The sequence below is a fragment of the Tauraco erythrolophus genome, chromosome 18 (assembly GCF_009769465.1).
Source record: "Tauraco erythrolophus isolate bTauEry1 chromosome 18, bTauEry1.pri, whole genome shotgun sequence".
Lineage (NCBI taxonomy): Eukaryota > Metazoa > Chordata > Aves > Musophagiformes > Musophagidae > Tauraco > Tauraco erythrolophus.
Window position 1 is genome coordinate 7,233,111 of NC_141482.1, and position 20,562 is coordinate 7,253,672.

Genomic DNA, 20,562 nt, shown 5'->3' on the forward strand with positions numbered 1-20,562 from the left:
TGGGAAAGTCCTTCATTTACTTCCACAGCAGAAAGTAAGTTTCCTCTCGCTTGAAGGAGCGGCTCTTACACCATCTCCCTTTCCTCCCTAGCCAGGATACTGAAATTGCAGTTGGGTGGTAAGGATATTTTTTTCATTCAGAAGCAGAGCAAGACTCAGCAATTAATTTCTGGCAGGGCCATGACATGGTCACTAGGCAGCCCTTGAGCTCAATTTCTTTGAAAACCTGTGACAGACAAGCTCTGTGGTGTGTTCCCTGTCCCTTGGCAAGCTTGGCTTTGAATTCTTTTATTCTGCATGGACCTCTCAATCCCTAGACAAGCAAAAGAGAAGGCTGCCAGCCAGCTGCAAGACTGACATACACATTTTCAATTTACATAATTGAGTCTTTTGAGCAAAACCCGTAGGAGTAAAAAGATTTGAGAAGCTGTGGTCTACAAATCTGACCGTTGGGAGCCTATTAAACAGGAGGTTTCAGAGGGAGGAGGGACTGACTGCTCCTTGCGTACTGGGTACCCACAGCTCTTGAAGCTCCAGGGCTCGTGAAGCTCGGAAGGCTTGGACTTGACATGCAGCCCAATTTTCTCCCCTGAAATGAAGTTCAGCTTTTAAGCACAGATACAGGCCCTGAGGTGCCTAAAACCACCTTTTCCTCTAAAACCCAGAGGTTTTGAAGACTAAAAATTTGCTTGGGTAGATAAGTACATATAGGGTAAAGCCTAAGAAGGACCCTAACTGGGGTCAGATCAGGTGCGCAGAAGTATCTGGCACAAGATACAGCACAAGCCGTTCCCTCTGCTGTCTAGTGCAGCCAAGCCAGAGCTTCAGGGATAGCAGTTTGCTCCAGAACTGCTCAGCAGCAAACTGTAAGGTGTCTCAGAGCAGATGTTTGCTCCAGATAGTATCTCTGAGGTGCCTCACCTTCCAGCCTTACCCTTTGGGTGCTGCAGTTACTCCACACCTTGCTGAGAGCAAAGCATAAACTCCTGAAGTGAGAAAACTGATTTTTTGCTATCATTTTCATATTTCTGTGTTCAGAAAGTGCGTAGGGTGAAGAATATCAGGCTGGTGCCCAGCTTATGGCTGTGCAGTGCACTGGTCTCCCCTTTTAAATGGAACTAGAGCAGAAAAAGTCTGATCAGGCTCAGATCAGCTGGAGTGAAAGCAACTTTTTGTGATGTCAGCCTATAATCACCACAGGGCTGCTTATAGTAACTTGCTAATCTGGATCAATCAGGGCGGTGACATTCATCTCCTGATTTGTTTCAGTGTGGTCTTGAACATCAATCCAGCTCCTGCCTGGCACAGTAATTGTCTTTTATTGCTCTCGCAGATTGCTTTTCCCTGGAGCAAAGTCCCGCTATTTTTTCATTACCACGGCAGGGAAACGAGGCTCAGCGACAGGGAATGGCACTATTTTCACTGATTTTTGCTTTTTTTATTTTAATTTGGTCTGAAACAAAGGCTTGCTAGTGAAGAGTGCTAGTTGAGAACCTCTGCAAAACTCATCACTACAGCATCTGTGGGTTCCCAGCAGCCACAAAGCGACAGGGAAAGCTCCCACGCGTTGGTCCCAACTGCCCCCCTGCCTTGTTCCAGCTGCTGGCTCTGTTGCATTATAACAGCATGCTCCAAACCAAAACAAATGCCTGTTTTCTCCAGTGTTTAGAGTTCTGACTTGCTCCATGATTTTAAATTTATTTTTGTGTTGTTTTTTTTTTTTTTTTTTAAATCAAATCGAGGAGCAAAGTAACAAGCAGCAGTCTGGCTCAGCAGCTTCTTTCTGCCTTTCTTGGGGTGAAATCCTGGGAACTGAGGGTATTTGCTCTTGTTCTGTCTGGGTTTCCTGGCCTTGTACCCCCATTAATGTTCCTTTCTACAGCTGGCATGTGCATTTCATCATCTTTTGGAGATCACCAGTGTGCACAGGGCAACAGGTAAAGGTAAAAGGATGAAATCCTGGTAAGGTTTTCTTGTTGATTTATCTTTATAAGTTCTTTTGGGGAGTTTAGTATTAGCTAATGGGCCAGATGAACTGGTCATCATGTACATTCTTACATCTTTCAGATTCAGCAAAAGGGATGACCTCAGGGAACTCTCTTGCCTTCATCTTCAAAAAAGATAACTATTTCTTCTGAAGTCATTGATATGATGAAGCAAATATGTAACTGTGTTTGGGGGAGCGGGTGTCTGTAATGTTTCACTCATCAGCTGACGAGTGCAGTGGTAGATTTTGGTTCTCACACACCAATTTTAAGTGTGGCCCTAATCACGGGTGGATAACACAGATAATGCAGCACCCGTGCAGCTGCACAGGTCATTGTATTCCAGAAGTATGTCAGACCAGCCTACCCAATTGTGACAAGCACAGCATAAATTTGTGCGTTGTCTAATCTCTGTGTGCTGGTCCCTTGTAATTCCTGCTAAATGCTTGTAATTCCGTGGAGGCCAGGTTGTATCAAGAGCCAAAGCTCCCAGGAAATCCTGCTGCTTTCAAATACATAAAGCTAATTTTTGAGTCACAGGCAAATGCCATTCATATTGCTTCAGCCATGTCTGGCACATTCCCAAGCCTAGAGATGCAGCTGGCTCACTAGGGATCACCGGAGCACTCCAAAAACCAGACAAAGGAGATCCTATCAGGCTGGGCGCTTACAGAAATGAGTGCTTTGGAAAAGGAATACATATTGTTTCCATGCAAGTTTTATACCAACGCAGTACATGAGAAAAAGCACAAACCACCTGCCCATCCCTCTGCCCATGGGCATGCTTTGAAGCACAACTAGAAGGATGTTGAACACGTTTAGAAATGTGAAGCCGTTACTCCTCCCATATGGTTTATTGAGGATCTCAGTTTCCAAAGCATGACTAGCAGTGAGGCCCGTTATTCTCTTCAACATGCAAAAGGCACAAGAAAGTCATCAATGTGATTCTGTGCAAAGTGTCTCTAAGAAAACACACAGCGAGGAAATGACAGAAAAGAGCCCCCGATGGAAGAGAAAGCCAAAGTGCCTTCAGGAAAGTGCTGAAAAGTTCTGAAAATGGTCGTACTTTTTCAGAGTCAGATATGCTCAGTCGGTGAAAGATGCTCTGCAAATCCGTGAAGAAAACTCAAGAGACAGAGCCAAAAGGCTTAAAACAATAATCTCCTTCATATGCCAAAATTCAGGATGGAAGTCAAAATGATTTATTTCAGAAAAAAAGTGCTGCAGTTAAAGACAGACATTAAAATCTTTAAAAAAAAGCTCCACCAAAACCAGACGTAGAAAGTGGATACATTCTAAGAGCAGCTCAATAAAAAATATTCCTTTTAATGAAAATAATTTTAAAAATGGATACTTGAAGAACGCAAATCCACCTTGACTGTGACCAGCTACTGCACCCTGCTCCCAGGAAAGCCTCCAGGCACGACAACACAACACCTTCTAGGAGAAGGAGGTCCCCGCTACCTGCATGTGTGAAATGTGGCCGGTGAACACAAACGCACAGGACCGAGTATCCGAGTCCCATTAGTTAATTTGGGTGTCAAGAATCTTCCCGGGGTTCCTGTCTCTCCCACTGGAGCCGGCCGGTGCTGGAGGCGGCGTTGCTTCCCAGTGGGCACGGCTGAGCCCGCGAACCCCTGAGCCTCGTGCTGGAGTTGAATAGTTACACCTAAAAAAGGCATTTACAAGTCGACGCAAATTTGTTGTTGTTGTTGTCTTATTTCCTTGCAGTACACATTTCTACTTCTAGACTATGGAATGTTACATTAAACAATATAATTATTCATTACCTTGCTTCAAATTTCATTACAGTTACTGAGGCTTCATCATAATTTCACACAGCACAGAGACACCAAACTAAACACCAAGCAGCCAGTACTAGATGTATTTTTTCTTTAAGTACCAATAAGCAAAATATCCCATTCCTCCCAGAGATCCCATCAGGAAGGAGGCTCCGAAGAAGGAGGGAGGTTTCCGCTTGACCAGCCTGAAGGCGTTGGGCACCACTGCGGACAGGAGCGTGGTATGTATATCTCCCAAAACTTTCCTGAAGGCGAAGCGTTTTTGTATCCTGTCGAAGAAGGACTGTAGATTGGGTCTGCTGCCATCCTCCCAGTATTTCTTAGAGAGTCCCAGAAACTTGAGGCGGTGCAGGGTAGCTCCTAACAAGACATCGGCCAAAGTAAAGACGCATCCGCAGAGCCAAAGTTCACACTTCTGTCCTGGAGAGAGAGAAGCGACAGAGCAGGTAGGGTAAGAAGAAGCCCTTGGGTGGGCACCTAAAGGCTTGCTCAGAAGATCCATGAAGGCATGAGCATTTGCATTGGACCTGGGGTGCTTTTTCTAGACTCTCTGATGTCCCAAGAGATCAGACCCCATCTACCAGGCTATATGATGGAGGATATGAAGGGGCACAAAGCTGGGAATATGAGGTGCTCATTTATAGCTCAGTGAAGACACAAATCACTGTCTGCAAAGTGGCTCTGTTGGCCCTCTCCCAAGTCAAGAGCAGCAGGAGATGGCTTTCTCCTGCACTCAGGAGATCCTTGGTAAAGGGCCCTCAGGCCCCCTTGAAGGAAGATGTGGTGCAGTGACCCTTCTGCTGTGTTAGTGCTCAGGGAGAGCAGCAGTGTTCAGTGTTTGTCCTTGGCAGCACTGGGAGCTGTTTCAGGAGTGTCAAGTTAACTTGTCTTATTTTAGGGATGTGAGAAATCCTCAGGAATCAAAACCATTTGCTGGCCTGGCTGCTCTTCCTGTGTGCTGTTGGGGAGGTCCTGCCTCTGGCCCCTCTCCTGCAGCAGGAACACAGCTCTGGGACACCAAAAGTGGCAGCACATCTGTGCCAAGGGCCAGGTTTTTGGGGGAGGCAAAGCTCGATGCGAATGCTGGGCATGAGGAGAGGCCCCAAAGCATTGATGGCCCCTGATAAGGAGTGACCCTGGCAATTACCTCACCAGAGAGATGTCCAGGAATAAACCAAGCTGCTGTTAGGCTGGAAGAAGCAGACCTAGGCCAGGATAGTGTTAACCCTGATGCCCTTTCAGTGCTAAGGAGCAGGGCTGGGATGGAGTTAAGGCAGATGAAGGGAGGTGCAGGGAAAGAAGGACAGCAGAAGGGGCGCAAAACCTGCCTCCATACAGCCTGAGCCCCAGCTTCACACCATATCCTTAATTTTGGGACTGTTCTGCTGTCCTGTGGCTGTTACAGCCGCGAGGGAGAGAAAGGCACCTTTATTGCACCCTGTGCAGGCACTGGTGCTCCCTGCAGGGCCAGGCCAGGGCAATTACCGGTAATTAGCAGCCCTCATTTGTAGCCACTTGGCAGCCTGCCTAATCCTGCTGGAGGCACAGCCCAAGTGGACAGATTGCCTGTGCCTAATTAGTTAATAAATGTTTTCGATGACTAATGAATTGTGGGGAGTGCTGCAGCCGGAGCCTCCTGGGTGCCCTGGGGACCCTGTGGATGCTCTGGCTCAGAGGGAAGGGAAGCGGGACCGAGGTGCCCACCTTGTTCCCCGGCACTGCTGCGGGCAAAAGAGAAAGCACAGGTGAGGATGGTGAATTTGGGCAAGAGCTGTGATCTGGCCCTACCCCTCCTGGCTCCGGGCTTGCACCCGCTGCTGAGGTCTGTGCTGGGCTGTGGGGTGCCCCGGGGCAGCGGCACGGGCACCCTTTGCGTTCGCAGTGGCCCCAGCTGGGACCAGCCTGTCCCAGCTGAGCAGGGTGCCTGTGGCAGGGAGTCACCCCGTGCTCCTGCAGCATCTGCCACCCTCCTCCCGTCTGCCCTGCCCTGCCCGCAGCGCTGCTGTCAGCCTGGGCTGCGTGGGAGGAGAGCTGCTGCACTGCGGCTCCTGGGAAGGTGCCAAAGGGCTGGTGCCTCTGCCCACTGCTGAGATTCCCCACCCGGCCGTGGGTGCCCCAGGGAGAGTTCGGGGGCCCGGAGAAGAGGGCAGGAGCAGCACGTAAGGACCGAAGGCAGTGGAGTGCCCGGGTGCCAGCAGTGGCCACCCCTCTGCTCTGGGCACCTCGTTACGCTGAATTCTGCCGAGCTACCCCAGCTCTCGCATCAGTTAACGAGGGCGTTTGTTGGAGGCAACCAGGGCAGCGCAGGGCCCTGCTGTGAATGCATCAGGGCTCTCTGCAAATCCCCAGCCCGGTGCCTTGCAGGTCCCGACCTTGGCACCTCTGAGGGCCCTTCGGTGCGGCCCCGAGCGTGCGTCACAGCTCCCCGGCCCCGAGGGCGGGTGCAGCTGCGGGGCTGTCCCCTAATTAACTGTGTCTGGGCTCTGCTCCGGAGCTGGCACCATGGTGCTGGCAGCTGCCAGCCCTCCCAGGACTGGGTTTACAAGCCCTGCCGGCAGCGGGGACAGGAGGATGACGGCGTCATCCTGGGGTGATGGCGGGACACACAATGCCCAGCTGTGCCCACGCCTCCCTGTCTGCCAGGGCACCAGGGTGGCTCTCGGCAGGCACCCAGCATCATCTATTTGATGTTGGGGATGGCTGGTGTTGCACTCTCCCACCCGCTGCTGTTTGACGCAGGTTCTATAAAAGCTCCCGCCCTTCCGGGGCCCCTCAAATTCCCATCGGGTTTCCCTGCCCGTGCTGTGCTGGGATGTGCCGCAGCCCCGTGGCCAGGGGGGTTGGCTGCAGGATGTGGCCCCGGCCCCACCAGTGGTTGCCCTGTGGGGCATGTTCATCAGGCGCAAATCATCAGCTGTTCCTGGTGTTGTGTCTTGGCCTTGTGTGGGAAAATGCCCCATAAACGCATACCAGCACCTACCTTGGTACTCCAGTTTCCTCTTCTCCAGCTCTGCCTCGATCTGGTCTAGCACCATCCCCAGTTCACCAAGAATCTTCTTCAAGTAGTTCACGTCGTCATGCTCCAGGATCTTGGCCTGGGTGGGGAGCGGGGTTAGGATGGGGGATGGAGGGATGGACACTCAACCGTGCAGGGACATGAGGCACCAGGTGCCCATGGCAGGTCTGTGGTTCATGTCCCCCCACCGCCAAAGAGATGTGTGTGGCTTTGACCCACTTACCATGAGCTTCTTCTGCTTGGAGAGGTAGGGCTCTGATAGCTGCGGCTCCTCTTCATGGTCCAGCTTCATCAGCTCCGTGCTGGCGTTAGCTAAATGTCCTGGGGGAAACAGAGAGAGAGGCTGGGGGGTGCTGTGCTTGGCAGAGGTAGGGATGACCTTGTGTCTGGTAGGAAAGCACCGTGTCCTGCATGCAAGAAGAAAAACAGCCCAGAGCGCTAAAATGGGGCAAATTCATGGCTTACTCCCACCGTGCCACCATAGAGGTGGGCGGTCAGGGCATCGCGCGCCCTCTCGAGGGCACATGGCTTCTTCAGCACTCCCATCCCATCACGGCAGGGCAGCACTGGCTGTGGGGTACAGCAGGTCCCTTCTTGCCTGTGGCTGGTCCCAGCTCTGCAGGTTTTGGAGGTGGTTTCAGCTCTTAATTTCTTTTGCCGGATCCATAGTAGAGCTGCCAGCAGATCTGTCTCTCTGTCTCTTCTAAGATCATCCCTGAGCTTTCCCATAACCTGGTTCCTGCAGCTTCATCCCTAGCAGGTCAATCCTTTGGGATGGCTGAGCCTCTGCCCGTGTGTGGTGGTGTGTGCGGAGCAGTGCATCAGGGAGCGGCACGGGAGGGGATGCTCCCTCCCAAATGAAGCTGTCCCACCCTGGCTCAGTGACCAGGGATGCAATTCAGTACCATGAAGCCCATCCTGAGTGCAGGAGAGATGCCCATCTTCCTCCCTTCCAGGGCACAGGGGGGATGCAAAGGGCTTTGTGCAAGGGAGTTAACGGAGGGAGAGGAGCAGAGTAAATGGAAGAAGAGAACACAAGATGCAGAGTAACACCTTAGGGACAGCATAAATTACCCGAAGCTGGGCCAATCTCTTCCTGCCAGGGACCATCTGTCCCTCCCTCCTTGTTCCCTCCAACAAGGGCTTGGCTGTGCCGATGTGTGGGTGCGGGAGGTGCCAGGGCTGGCTGGGGTGGAAGCCAGCAGTGGGCTCTGCGCTGCCACAAGATGGTGAAACTCCCTGTTTTCTGCCACGAGCCTCGAAGCTTGTGCTCACCAAGGCTCCCAGCTGGCTCTCCTGGGGCTGTACCTTGGAGGGAAGCCTGGATATCACCCTGCTTTCATTCCCCTCTTCCCCCTGGGAGAGCCTGGCCCTCAGTTCACCCTCTCCCTGAGACACAACTACATGAATTTGCCTCAGCACACACTGCAATGGCGCAGCCGAGCATCGCCTGGGCATAGGGGATGTGCTGGGTAGGAAGGGCACTGCTGGCACTGGGGCATCCCATAGACCTGCCCACAGCCCCTCTGTTGCAATGGCTTGGGAAAAATGCCACCAGTGAGGAGGTTTGGACAGGGAGATATTTTTAAGGACCTTGGTGGGTGCTGGGGAGGTGATGCGAGGCAGATGAGGTCTGAAGCCATCACAGCAGCACCCTTTGGGGAGGGGACAGGCTCTGCACCCTGCATCTGCCCAAGGTCTGGGGGTGGAGGTGACACAGTGACATGGGGAAAGCCAGCTGTGCAGGATCCAGCAGAGGCAGAGCAGCCCGTCAGATATACCGCAGGAACAGCGTATTTCTTTTTGTGTACAAGTGCATCTCATGTTAGAGGGACCATCCATGACCCAGACAGCTGAAGGGACTGAGGGGGGAACAGTGTTTGCTGCGGGCACCATTTGGGTCTGAAGCCTAAAGGAGTGGAGAGACACGGGGCACACTGATGGCCTCCTAACAAGGTCACTTTTCTGGTGAGGGACTCTCTCCAGGAGCGATCCTTGCCATTGAGTTATATTAAGCATCATCAATGTTTCATGAGCACTTGAAGGTCAGGTACACAGTCTTATGCCGATTCATCCACTATCTGCAACTCAGTCTGGCTGTACTCTCCCACCTTTGCCCTTGCAGCTATTGGAGGGAGAAGGGATGCGCGGGAGAGGCAGCAAATCCATGTGCCCTAGAAAGAGCAAGGCAAGAAGCATGGCCCGTGGGAGCCCGGCCACCCCTGGGGTTAGAAAGCTCTACAGGGTGCCTGCAGCTGCCAATGTGCTTTGCCATTTCCCACCTCTGTCCCCACCCATGTTGGCGAAAAGGAGAGATGAGTGGGAGCAGGGTGGCTGGCCGGGCTGCGGAGCCAAACCGAGCCTAGAGGGAGGGCTGGGGGAGCCAGTCTGCAGGCACCAGCCCTGGGCAGCCCCGCCGGAGAGGCGACTTACTGCGGATCTCAGCGGTCGCGTACTTTGGGATCATGGAGTCGGTGGTGAGCTCGGGGTGCAGGATACAGCCGTGCGTGTAGGCGTCCATGGGGAGCGAGTCCAGCAGCTCCCGGTACTGCAGCACGCGGGAGTGCAGCAGGCTGCCCGGCTCCGGGATCAGCTGGGTGATGTTTTCTGCCAGGGCAAAGGGAAAGGCGTTAGCAGGACACTCGTCAGTGGCTCGTTAGCCTGCATGGGACACTGGCGTGCGGTGCTGAGCCAGCCCTGAGCAGGGCTGGCTGCGGCGGTGCGTTAACTCAAACCCGGACCCCGTGCGTGGCTCTGCTCTCTCCCTGCTGCCCGTCCCAGCCAGGAGCGTGTCCAGCCCATGCCGAGACGGGCAAACCCGCGGGACCACAGGGACGTGGCCGTGTGTCGTTACCCAGCCCCGCAGCCCCCACATCCCTTCTCCTCTGCAGCCCCTGCATTTGTACACTGTGGTTTCACATCTCACAGAAGGGGAGCAAAATCTTCCTGTTCTGCAGAAAAGAGCTAAAACACAGGGATTTGGGGATCTCCTGAATTACGCACTCGTTTCACCAGTGGCAATAAGGTACCTAATTCTCTTGGGCTTCCTTGAAAATCGCATTCCAAATGGGTAATCAGGGAGCTGATGACCAAAAGAGGAGCCCAGCACATCTTCCCTCTGCGCTCAGCTGCTGCCCCAGCTGCAGGACCGTCCCTCACCCCGACTGGCTCCACTCCTCCTCGCCTTGTTGGGTTTTATTCATCTTTTGTGGATGGCAGTTTATATCCTGCTCTTTTTATTACACTTTCAGCTCAAAATACACAGCAGTTGACACCACAAGGAGCAAAATGTTGCTCTTGTCTCCCCCAAGAACATCAGGTCTATGTTTTTATGGGATCGTAAATGTTTACGGCATTTGCAGATCGCAGTTAATAGGTAGTGAGTAAATTTACCACCGGGACTCGGTACACCCGGTTGCCCACATGCCATCCGCAGTGCAGGGCTCGCCGCGTGCTGGCGTCTCGGGCTGAGTTAAGGCACACGGGCAGAAGGACTTTGGCAGATATGGCCAACGTGGCTCCTCAATTCAGAGCCTGAAGTGACAGTCGTGCCCGGCCGCGCTGCCAGCAGCAGGATGGAGGCTGCGGGCACAGCCTGATGATGCCAGCCCAGCAGAGACGTGCAGCTCGCCCTGCCCCGGGCCAGGCAGCTTCACGCCGGCCGGCACCGGCAGCTGGAGAGGAGCCAGGGAAATTTTGGCAGCTCCTGCATTGCAAACCTCCTAGCAGCTCCGATTGGGGGCTGTCTCTGTTAGTAGGTTCCGTAAAGTTGTTCTGTCTGATGGGCATCAGCGTTCCTGTCCCCTGAGCGAGGGGAGGTGTCGGTATCTCCTCCCTGCTTGCCGCCTGCGCTGCCAGCACTCCAGCTCTCCAAGCAGGGACTTTCCATCCGAGAAAAAGCAAACAGCTGAATTAAATACTAATAACTGACCCATAGCCTGTGTGCTCCTTCCACAGGGTCCCCAGCCAGCACCTGACAGGCTGGTGCTGAGGCTGGAAACCAGCACATCCAGAGCAACTGCCCTGTCCTTCAGCGAGATGGAGCGACAACGATAAAACAGCGGCATGCTGGCTGCAGGCCCACGTCCTTCAGCATGTCCCAGGGAGGTTTTTTGGTGGGATGACGCTCACTCTGCATGCCACAGCATACCTGCCCACATGGGCTGGTTGGGTGTAGTCAGCAAGTGATGGGCCGTGCGAAGGTGGGAGTGGCGGGAGGCTCAGAGGATGAGCTGAGGGCTGCAGCCCTTGAAGGGGTCCCTTGCCCAGGCTCTGAGACGCATTGCCACCAATCAGCCCATCAGTGGTTTCTTCTGGGCCGTGCCCTAGTGAGAAGCACCCTCAAAGGTGGCTTATTGGCACTAGTCACTGCTTTTTTGGAGAAAGAACACCATTGCTCATCACACCACCCTTTACTGACAGCTGACCCTCGTGGGGGTGTAAGCAGCTGAAACAGGCCATGCTGCCAGCCTGGGGGAAATAAAACTTCGTGAATATACCTTCTGATCCAGGTATTCTCAAGTTCTGCATATCTCTGCCAAAGGAGTGATTCCCCCTCGGACCAACACCGCGGCATCCTGGTAAGGCTTTTGCCAGCTCGCACCAGGGATGGCTCGGGCAGAGCAGCAGGGACCAATGCTCTGTGCCCTCCTCCCCCTGCCCCAGAGCTTCCCTCTCCATTTCTCAGCGAGAAGGTAAAAAATGACACCTGGCTGGAAAATCTCAACGACAGGAGTTTCCCAGCGCACGGGCAGTGCTGTGTCACCCTCCTGCCGTGGACAGCCGGTTCTCACATATGCTGGACCACCTGCCCTTCACAGAGACTGGGCGAAGCAGTGCGGGGACCGTGGCCCCACAGAGCGATGATTCCCACTGTCCCTTGGCCCCGGGGCTGCCACTGGACAGGAAAGCAGCTGCCATTCCTCGGGAGCTGCTGCCGGTGCGGGCTCTTTCCGACCGACTGCGTCCTGCCGCCCCGCCAGCGAGCGAGCATCGTGCCTCTGCTGAGCAGCACCAGGGCCGGGAGAGGACAGCAGCTGAGCTGGCAAGACAGCCTTGCTTCGGGAGCTATTTTGAGATGTTTTTGATGTCTCTGTTGCAAGGGGGATGGATGCGGGAGTGAACGTCATGATGGCACAGCTTGGGCTCCCTGCTAAGCTCCGAAGCCCCCCTGGTGAAGCAACCCAGTCTGACAGCCTGCAGGTTTGGGAAAATGAGAGTGAAGGGACATGAGATGCTGGGGAAAGGCTGCTTCCAGCAGCAGCCATGCAAACGGCCACCTTCAAGTGCCATTTCAGCATTTTGGTGAGGCTCAGGGGGAATATGAGCTTCCCTCTCCCGGTTGTCCCTTCCTCTGGGTTTGTGTCACATCATCCTCCCATGGTCCCCAGCACCGCTGGCCTTCTTTGGCTTTAAAGAGGCAATTTTCTCTGAGGCATGGTGACACGGGACGGCAGGGTCCCCTGCCCGTGGCCAGTGGCACAGGGCTCACTGAGGAAGGGGAGAGGGGCACCAGCACCTGGCTCAAACTCCCTTTCTCTCAGCCCGGCCACTTACAGGGAGTTACTGAGATTTTTATACCATTACCCGAGGTCAAAGTACAAAGGTGGCCAAACCCAAAAGTGTTTCCATGGCCGTGCCCCAACTGTGGCTCCGGTGAGATGCCGCCACACACCATAGGGACAGGGGAGAAATGGTCCAGTTTGAGATCGTGGCCTCCAAGGCAGAAAAAGAGAGGACCCAGCTATGCCCTCGCCCCCAAAAAAAAAACCAAAACAGCACTTCCAAGGGATGTTTGGGGATTTCTGCTGGAAATCCTTCATTTTCATGGGAAAACGTAAAAGTTTGGGGAGGGCCGATGGCTTGCTGCTCTTCTGGGCTGAAGCCAAAACTTCAGAGGACAAAATGGGTGCATTTGGCAAACCGAATCTGGATGAGACCTGAGTTTCCCCTAAGACACAGCCCACCCTCCCCTTACCTCCTGTGAAGTTCTTCTCCATGTAGTCAATGATCTGGTTGTAATCGCTGATGATGTTGTCCCTGTGGATGATGACGGGCACCTCCTCCCCCAGGTTGAGCCGCATGAACCAGGGCTCCTTGTGCTCCATCAGGGGCATGCTGACGTCCCGCTCCTCACAGGGTAGCCCCTTCTCCGCGATGACCAGCCGCACCTGGGGCAAGATGTCAGGGAGAAAGGGCTCAGCTCCACTCCCCGAGCTGGCCCTGAGAGCCCTCAAAGCACCCCAAGAGCCCCACCGCCATCCCATGGCACCTCCCTGGCCCTCCCCTACCACTTTAGCACAGCTCTGTGCCAGGACACACCTGGTCCTGCAAGAAGCCAAGAAGCTCTTGGCATGGGGCAGCTGCAAAATCCAGGCAGCCATGTGAGGATTTCCCTTCCCAGCAAGTAGGGGAGACCTAAACCCATCCTAACTTCGTGGGATCATGGACCATCTTCCTTCTGGTCACTGGTGGCCTGTGTGACAGGTGAAGGGGCTGGAAGGGCTAAGAACCCATCCCTTGGCAACAGGTGGAGGAAGGCAGCAGCTCCTCAGCTGGGGGGGATCAGTGATGCTGCTGCAAGTCCCAGCATAACCCAGCACATATCTGAGGAGGAAGAAGCAGAGGCTGCAGCAAGGTTATGCTTTGCACCCAGTGGGTCCTACTGCCTAGATGAAGGAGGCCTGGATGCTAACTCAGGTACGTCCTGCTCTCAGGGGTGGGCTCTGGCTTTACCAAGCCAGAGCAGGAAGAACGTTCTGTTTCGTGGAGGGTTTTGAGCAGCCCCAGCAGCCTGCCTGGCACCCCTCCTTGCCCACAGTGCTGCCGGCACGGGGGCATCACCCACCAGCCTCGCAACTCTGGTGCTAAACCCACTGCTTTCCCCTTCCCTCTGGCTGCCCTCCCTCAGCCCTGGGCCAGCGAGTGGCAGTGCTGGGGTGGCCAACTCATCCTGCGGGTGGGAAAGCCGAGTCCAGTGGTGTGGAGGGGCACAGGGAGGCAGGAGTGGGGCTGGATACGGGGCACCATCGCCCACAGGCAGCCCTTAGGGCTGACCCTGCTGCTTTGCTCTGCGCTTGAGATGATGCTGAATATGCACTCAGGGATGGTGTTTTAGGCTTCTGGGTTCTAAAAACCTGACTGTTATGAACTAAGTATGTCAGGCCAGTTTGTAACAGGCCAAAAAAATACCCCTTGGGGGATGTGAGACAACCACGTTTTATAGAACCACTGAATGAGGGAAAAGCACTTATTTCCTTCCAAATAGCAGCAGCTAAAAATACAACTTAACAAATATAAGCATTTCTATGAGTACTTCAGAGTTCCTAGGGAATTAGTCATTAATTATTTACAGGGCTGGCAAATTAATTTTTTCTTTTGAAGTCACATAAGGAAAAGCCCAGCTCCTTCAACTGCAGCTTGGTCTTGGCCTTTTCCTCCCAGCTGATGGATAAACCCTGGCCAGGACCACCCAGGCCAGCTGTCCCAAACTCCCTGTGCTTCCCTGTTGTGCTACCAAGAGCCGAGCTGCAGGCAGCTGCTGGGCACGACACAGTGCGGGCAGGAGGGCTTGGCTCCCGGGGTAACCCTGGTGCCTGGGGGCAAGGGGAACCCCTGCCAGCATTCCAAGGAGGGGTCCCAGCCAGGGGTGATGAGACCCCTCAGCTGGTCCCTTATGCTCAGGCACAGCTGCGATGAGGCATCTTGTAAAAACCCTACACTGGCTGTAAAACTCCAGAAATCCCTTTGCAGGGAGGGCCAGATCCTGGTGGAGACTCAGGATCCTTCCCACAAGCAGCCCCAGCACCGTGGAGGGTGACTCCAAGCAGCTCCTGGGGCAGAGCAGGAAAACAGCCAGCCCTGAGTAAAACTCTGCAGGGGGTTCCCGTGCAGCCCCCACCACTGCCCTGCAATGGCCATCACACCAGCTTGTGCTCATCCACCTTCCAGCAAATGCTCTTTCCTTGCAAGTGACCCCAAAAGCGAAGCTTGAAGTGGTGCCAGCAGGTGCTGGGGCTCCAGGTGTGCCCTGCCCTGTCCCCAGCATCCCCAGCCCCGCAGAGAAGAGGCCGGTTGTAGGAAACCCCGTACCAGAAGTGCCTTAACTGCTGCCTCTCTGCTGCTGGCGGCCAAACGAGCAAGACAAAAAAATAGCAGCAAGCCCAGGGCGAGGCAGGAGACCGGGCACGAGCCTCCCTCGCCGGTGCGGACCAGAAGCCCATAGCCACCCGCTGCTGGTGGCAGCAAAGCCGACCATGTGCAGCCCCCTGCTGCAGTGGGCACCCTGCCCTCTCTTTGTGCCTGTGGGCAGGAACACCCATCTCTGCCCACAGCCTCTCCCCGGGGCTGTGGGGCTCGAGGGGACCCTCACACCGGGGGAACTCTGTATTCCCATCACCCCTCCGAATATCCCGTTCCCCGTGTAATATTAATGGCGTGGGGATGACGGGGAGGGGTTGGGGCCGGGAGGAGAAGGTCGGGTCTGCTACAGAGCTGCTGTGCTGGAAAACGAGCATTTACTATCGCCTGGAAAATGTGATTTCTCACTGTTTAGCCCCGTGAGCCTTCACGGAGCCGGGGCACCCCGGGAATAGGACTTCCAGGGCGCTGCTGCAATGTCAGGGGTCAATGATGGTCGCTGCGTGCCGGGGTCGGGTCCGCTCCGCGGCAGGAGCCCGGCCGGGGGCTGCCTCCCCCTCCCCGCAGCGGGTGGCCCGGGGCCCGGCCCAGCCTTTGTCTGCGCTCCCGGCCGCGCCGGAGCGGGGCTGGGAGCGAGCACAAAGCCCAGGTGGCTCCCGGGGCGAGCCGCGACCCCAAAGCAAAAGCAGGATTTGGCTGTGCCCCCCCCCCATCCCCATCCCGATGCTGTTAAAATGCAGAACCGCAGGTACAAAAGACCTGCCCGGCCCCACGCTGCCGCCCTCGCCAGCCCCGGGGACGACCCCCCACTCTCCCCACCAGTGCATCCGTGGTCCCCTGGCAAGGGGATGCGCTGGGCACCGGAGGTGATTCTTCCCCAGGAACCCAGCCGAGCAATGATCTTTATTTTTTTACCTTTTGCGAGCTGAAGGACTGGGTCCAGTGGTACAAAACCAGTCTGTCCTGGGATTTGAGAGCAGGGTCTGTCGGGTCCTGGTTTTCTTCCCCTTCCGTGGATTTCCCTGCGTCGTTCTCCAGCGCCGAGATGGGCCACCAGCTGCAGTTGGTGGGAGTAACATTATTGGGAGTCGCCATGACAGCCTGCGAGCGAGCGGGGAGAGGGACGAGGGAGCGAGCGCGCTAGCCCAGCATCACATGGGCTCCCGCCAGCAGCATCACTCCCAGGGCAGCTCCAGCTCCCCAGCTGGGGTGGGCAACGCGGGGCGGTGGGTGCCGGGAGTCACACGAGACGAAGGTGGCAGCGGCGTGGGTGAAATCGCAGCCCGGCCCTGCTCGTGGCGGGGCTCCCACAGAAACGTGGAGGCATCGCTTGGATAGGCGAGTCAGCAGCGGAGGCTCCTGCTGCCTGCTTGCCTGCCGGCTCGGCAATCCGGGGCACCTCCGAACCCTGAGGCTCTTTAGGAATGTTTTGCAGCAGAGATTAAGAGATTAAGATTTTCTGGACTGGTTTAGATATGGCAGGTATGTAATAAATAGCTACGTTGATGGATACTGGCTTTAAAACGTCTAGCAGGTGTCTTGCAACCTTCATGGAAAGAAGTAGCAATTGCTCTTTAAAGGTATTCAGTGATTTTTGGAGGGCACAGGTTAATTACTGCCTAATGGGTGTTATGTAGCCTGTACCGAGGTAGAGCCCAGGAGCCTTCACTGTGTAGCGGAGTCCCAGGGTGCACAGCCAAATTGGATGAGCCCTCCCGCACCACAGTGGGCACGGTTAGGGTTCATTTCCAGAATTAGCAAGGTGTGCCACAATTACAAACTGGCCAGGTTTCCACTGCTCGGAGAGCACTGGGGTTTCTGGAGCTGCTGCTCACCAGGCACTACAAACATCACCAGAGGTTTGCAGGCAAACACATATGGGCACCTGACACCTTTCTGGGCATGGTGACCTGGACTTCTGGGCCTGCGCTTTGTGACACTTAGCTTTGTTACGCTCCATCTCCAGCAATCTGGCAGCCTGGAGATAGTTCTCATACACAGGACTAGCTGCCAGTGCTGGGGGGGGTAAAACCAGTCCGGTTCTGGAGGTCGTAGGGGCAGGTTCTGGAGGATTTGGAGGCAAGGGTGCCAGAAGCCAGCCTGTGCCTTGGGGTTGTGAGAGGGTTCTGGGTGCAAACGTGACTCCTCCATGTGTAGCTCCAATCTCCACCCATGCTGGAGCTGGTGGGGTTGCGGCAGCTGTGGAGGGAAACAGGGGAGCATTTGGGAGAGCTGGTTCAAATGGGGAAACTGAGGCACGCTTCTCCTGAGAGCACTGTGAAAGAGCAAGTTCCAAACCAATAGCGGGTCCCATGAGCAGAGTGAAAGAAGCAATTTTCTGGGAACTGAGAGGTGAAAATAAATCCTTTGGTGTCGTGATGTTCTGCTCCTGGGGGTGTGTGGGAACACAATGGCAGAGGGATGAGGCTGGGAAGCGCCATGTCCTGCCCTGCCTTCTCCTCTGTAGGCAGCAGCCCCTAAAACCATCCTCCCTGGCAAGACCAGGGCTTCCCAAGTGCTGTTGGAGAACCCGTGCTGGCCTGGGGGACACTCACAGGGAAAGACTCTTGCTTGGCCTCTACTTTGGGGCTGCAAAGTCAGGGCAGTGGCCTGGGCTGCTGCAAACTCAGAGCAAATGGGGCTTTGAACAAAGAGCTGCCCCATGGCACGGTGCCCTCCTGCCCTCTGCTCTGCAACCTCCCCCCCGCCCGCTCCGCTCTGCTGGAGCCCTTGCTGCCCCAGAACCATCTTTTGGGGCTCCCTTCACCTTTGGGTTTCGGAAAGGAAAGAGCAGCTTGCCCAAGCAGAAGCGGTTCTCTCCCGCAGATCGCTGTCCAAAAAGCTCCATCTAGTGGCATATTTTGTGATGAATTAATGCTGCGCCGTTGGGAATAAAAAATGACGAGTTGCTGCAGCCCTCTGGGTCCTGCGGGTACATGGAGCCTCTGGAGGCACTTATTTATTCAGTTAGGTTTTGCCTTGCTAAAGTGAGCAAGGCTGGAGGGGCAGGATTGGTGCCAGTCTGCTTTAGGGGTGCCCTGACCTTGTGTGACCTTAAGATCATCACCAGGTCTTGTCTCCAGTCTCTCCACCTGCAAAAGGGGTCGATGCTGGGCTGCCCTGTGGGATGCTGTGTGGCCGGACCCGGTGGCATCAGCTGCACCCTGGCAGAAGGTGCCTTCGGGGCAGGATTGTGGGTGCTGGCAGTCAGAAATACACAATCTGGGGTGTCTCATCTCAGAGCTGATGCAAACGTTACCGAGGGGAGACAGCAGGCAGCTGGCATTGGTCATGGGACTTTGCAGGGACAGAAGCGCCTTCCGTTTTAGAAGGAGGGGATGGAAATCGGGCTGTAGAATCAGCTTCATTGATTTTTTTTTAATTTTTTTTTTTTTTTTCCCAGTGGCCTGATTCAGCGTCTGCCAATGTAAAGCTTAGCTAGGACTCGGTTTGGCTTCTGCAAGGTGAGAAATAAGCTTCCTTGATCCAGGGTGCCCTTCTGCATCCGGCTTCGGTTGAACTAGTCCTGAAACTAGACAGGCAAATAACTTGTAAAGTGCCGGCATTGGGGCGAAGCCACTGAAAATAAACCAGCCTGGATCTGCTGAGATAGGAAGTAGAGAGGTAGGATCCACTCTGAGGAAAGTCCTGGGAGCACTGCAAGTCCCGCAGTGCTTTCTCAGAAAATTTTAGATGTTGTTTTGTAGACGGACTGGGGGACACATCCTAGAGCATCCCTGGACAGAAAAGAAGCCCCCAGGCTTATTGGGGCAGGTATGGCAGCAGGCTGGGAGCAGTAAGGCTGGCAAGGTTGTGCTCAGCACTGCCTGTGCCAGGCCACCTCTGAGGCTGAGCGCTGATGCTCATCAATCAAGCTAATCGTGCTGCCCAGGCATTCCCAGAGAAGAGGTCGTTTGCTAGGAAAGGCTGAGGTTTCGGGGGGGGCAGCAAGCAGGAGTCACTGAGTTATTGGAGGGGCGAAGCAGATGAGCTGAACTGGAGAGGCTTTGAAGGAAACAGTAAGTTTGGGATTGAGTCCTCTTGTAGAGCTCAGCATTTCACTGAAGCGAGATGGTTTGAGCAATGCGAACATCAGTAGCAATATTTCGGTACATTTGCTATAGTCTGATAGTTGCAGTCAAGAATCCAAAATATCTGCCCTTCCTCTGCCGCAGGCAGCGCTGAACAGGCTTAACCACTGGCACAAATGGTAATTCAGGCAGAATATGAAACCGCTGAGATTTTGCCTCTCTTTACCCCTTTCCTTCCTCCCTCACCAGTAGTTACCTCTGTCTTGCACAGGACACTATAGAAACGTGCCTGGAGAACCCGCTGTCACTTTTCTCCCCCATCCTACCTTGTGGCAATTTGAATTAACTTCTCAGCCTTAAACTTCAGGGCGTATCTTTGACTAGTTTAACTTTCACAATTTCCATAGTTCCCCAACTCTCCCTGGACACAGCAGACCTGCTGCACGCTGTCCTGCTCCACAGCTGAGACTCGTGTCCTTCCAACATCGTCGGTCACTGCTAGTTTTATGTATCATCAGCTAGAAGGCCTAGACACTGGCAGGGATTTGTGCACGCTTTATTAAAGAGAAGCAGGACTGTGTTCCACAGCAGAAACAACTGCTCCGAGGTGACCTTGAGCCAGGCTGCCACACCACAGTTCCGGGGAAAAGAGCCTCGCTGAGCCACTGCAGCTCCAGCTGCAGAGGGGAGTGGGGACAACCAATCCCAGTTTTAAACAACTGTATTTGTGCGTGTTCAAGATCTATGTCCCAGCTTCAGACACAGGGACTCCAAGTCCATGTTCACTGAGAGGCAGGGGAATCGTTACGAGTCTGAAAGGGACTAGCAACAATACCTGCTGCCCATTTTAAAGAGGGCACAAAACTAAAACAGAAACATGAGCAGACACTCTCTGCTGAAGCAGAAATAGCCTTTGAAAACCAGCAGCAGCAAAGACAGCTAGTACTAAATACTTACGTTTAAAAGCAAAGTACGTGTTATGCTAGATTTACTGAAGGGAGAGAGAAGGGAAAAAGTGAAGAAGGCACAACTAAAACCGTGTGTGGGCATGGATAGTGCTGGAAGAGGAAGGGGGCAGTAAAGTTCTAATCCGAGAAAACTTAGAAATCAGCTGGAGTGTACGAGCCAGTATCACTCATTAAATAACTGTGTGACACTTAAGAGCAAAATAACAGGTTTAGTTGTAGTCTTACATTAACTTATTTGGATTTATTTGAACTTTATATCTGAACTTCCTGGATTCGTAGTATAGATTTTAGGGATCATCAGAATAAAATCTACAGACAGCGATTATCACCTAGAATGTCTGAGCCTTCTCTAGCACAGAATACAAGGCCAACCCTCTACATCTGCTACCATCTATTTTTATACAACTGCTTGTGACTCCTTGGCTTGCTGACCACTCATTTTTAAGTAAGTAAAAATTGCAGTATTTTACTCAAACATGGTTGCTTAGCATGTGACACTGAAAGCAGACCTTTGTTGTTTTGATTTTTTTTTTTTTTAAAGTTGTGAGGGAAGATGGGTGTAAGTCAAATCATTCAGACTTTAATTTGCTGGGTTTTGACAAACATTTATTAATGCAAGTC

At 54.0% G+C, this 20,562-nt stretch overlaps 1 protein-coding gene across 5 annotated transcripts; it reads right to left on the reverse strand.

The window, feature by feature from the left end:
- Positions 1 to 3,863: 3,863 nt before the first annotated feature.
- GDAP1L1 (ganglioside induced differentiation associated protein 1 like 1) lies at positions 3,864 to 16,037 on the reverse strand. Of its 5 annotated transcripts, none has more exons than XM_086622909.1 (6): positions 15,858 to 16,037; positions 12,781 to 12,973; positions 9,237 to 9,410; positions 7,027 to 7,124; positions 6,768 to 6,882; positions 3,864 to 4,207 (listed from the first exon to the last, which is right to left on the reverse strand). In XM_086622909.1, exons 1-6 carry the CDS (start codon positions 16,035 to 16,037, stop codon positions 3,864 to 3,866), a joined length of 1,104 nt encoding a protein of 367 aa, XP_086479035.1. The 5 variants fall into 5 exon arrangements, with proteins under 5 accessions (XP_086479035.1, XP_086479032.1, XP_086479034.1 ...); XM_086622906.1 differs by having other exon boundaries at positions 9,237 to 9,444; positions 12,770 to 12,973; XM_086622908.1 differs by having other exon boundaries at positions 12,781 to 13,000.
- Between the last annotated feature and the right edge of the window lie 4,525 nt (positions 16,038 to 20,562).

What these genes read in the sequence shown, in the direction of transcription:
- GDAP1L1 (XM_086622906.1), bottom strand. Translation starts at nt 16,037, where the DNA reads ATGGCGACTCCCAATAATGTTACTCCCACCAACTGCAGCTGGTGGCCC. An exon ending in TCACAGGAGGTAAGGGGAGG is followed by an intron (nt 9,445 to 12,769) that starts GTGGGCTGTGTC and finishes GCCACTGACGAG; the next exon opens with TGTCCTGCTAACGCCTTTCC. An exon ending in CCAAGCAGAAGAAGCTCATG is followed by an intron (nt 6,883 to 7,026) that starts GTAAGTGGGTCA and finishes CTCCCCACCCAG; the next exon opens with GCCAAGATCCTGGAGCATGA.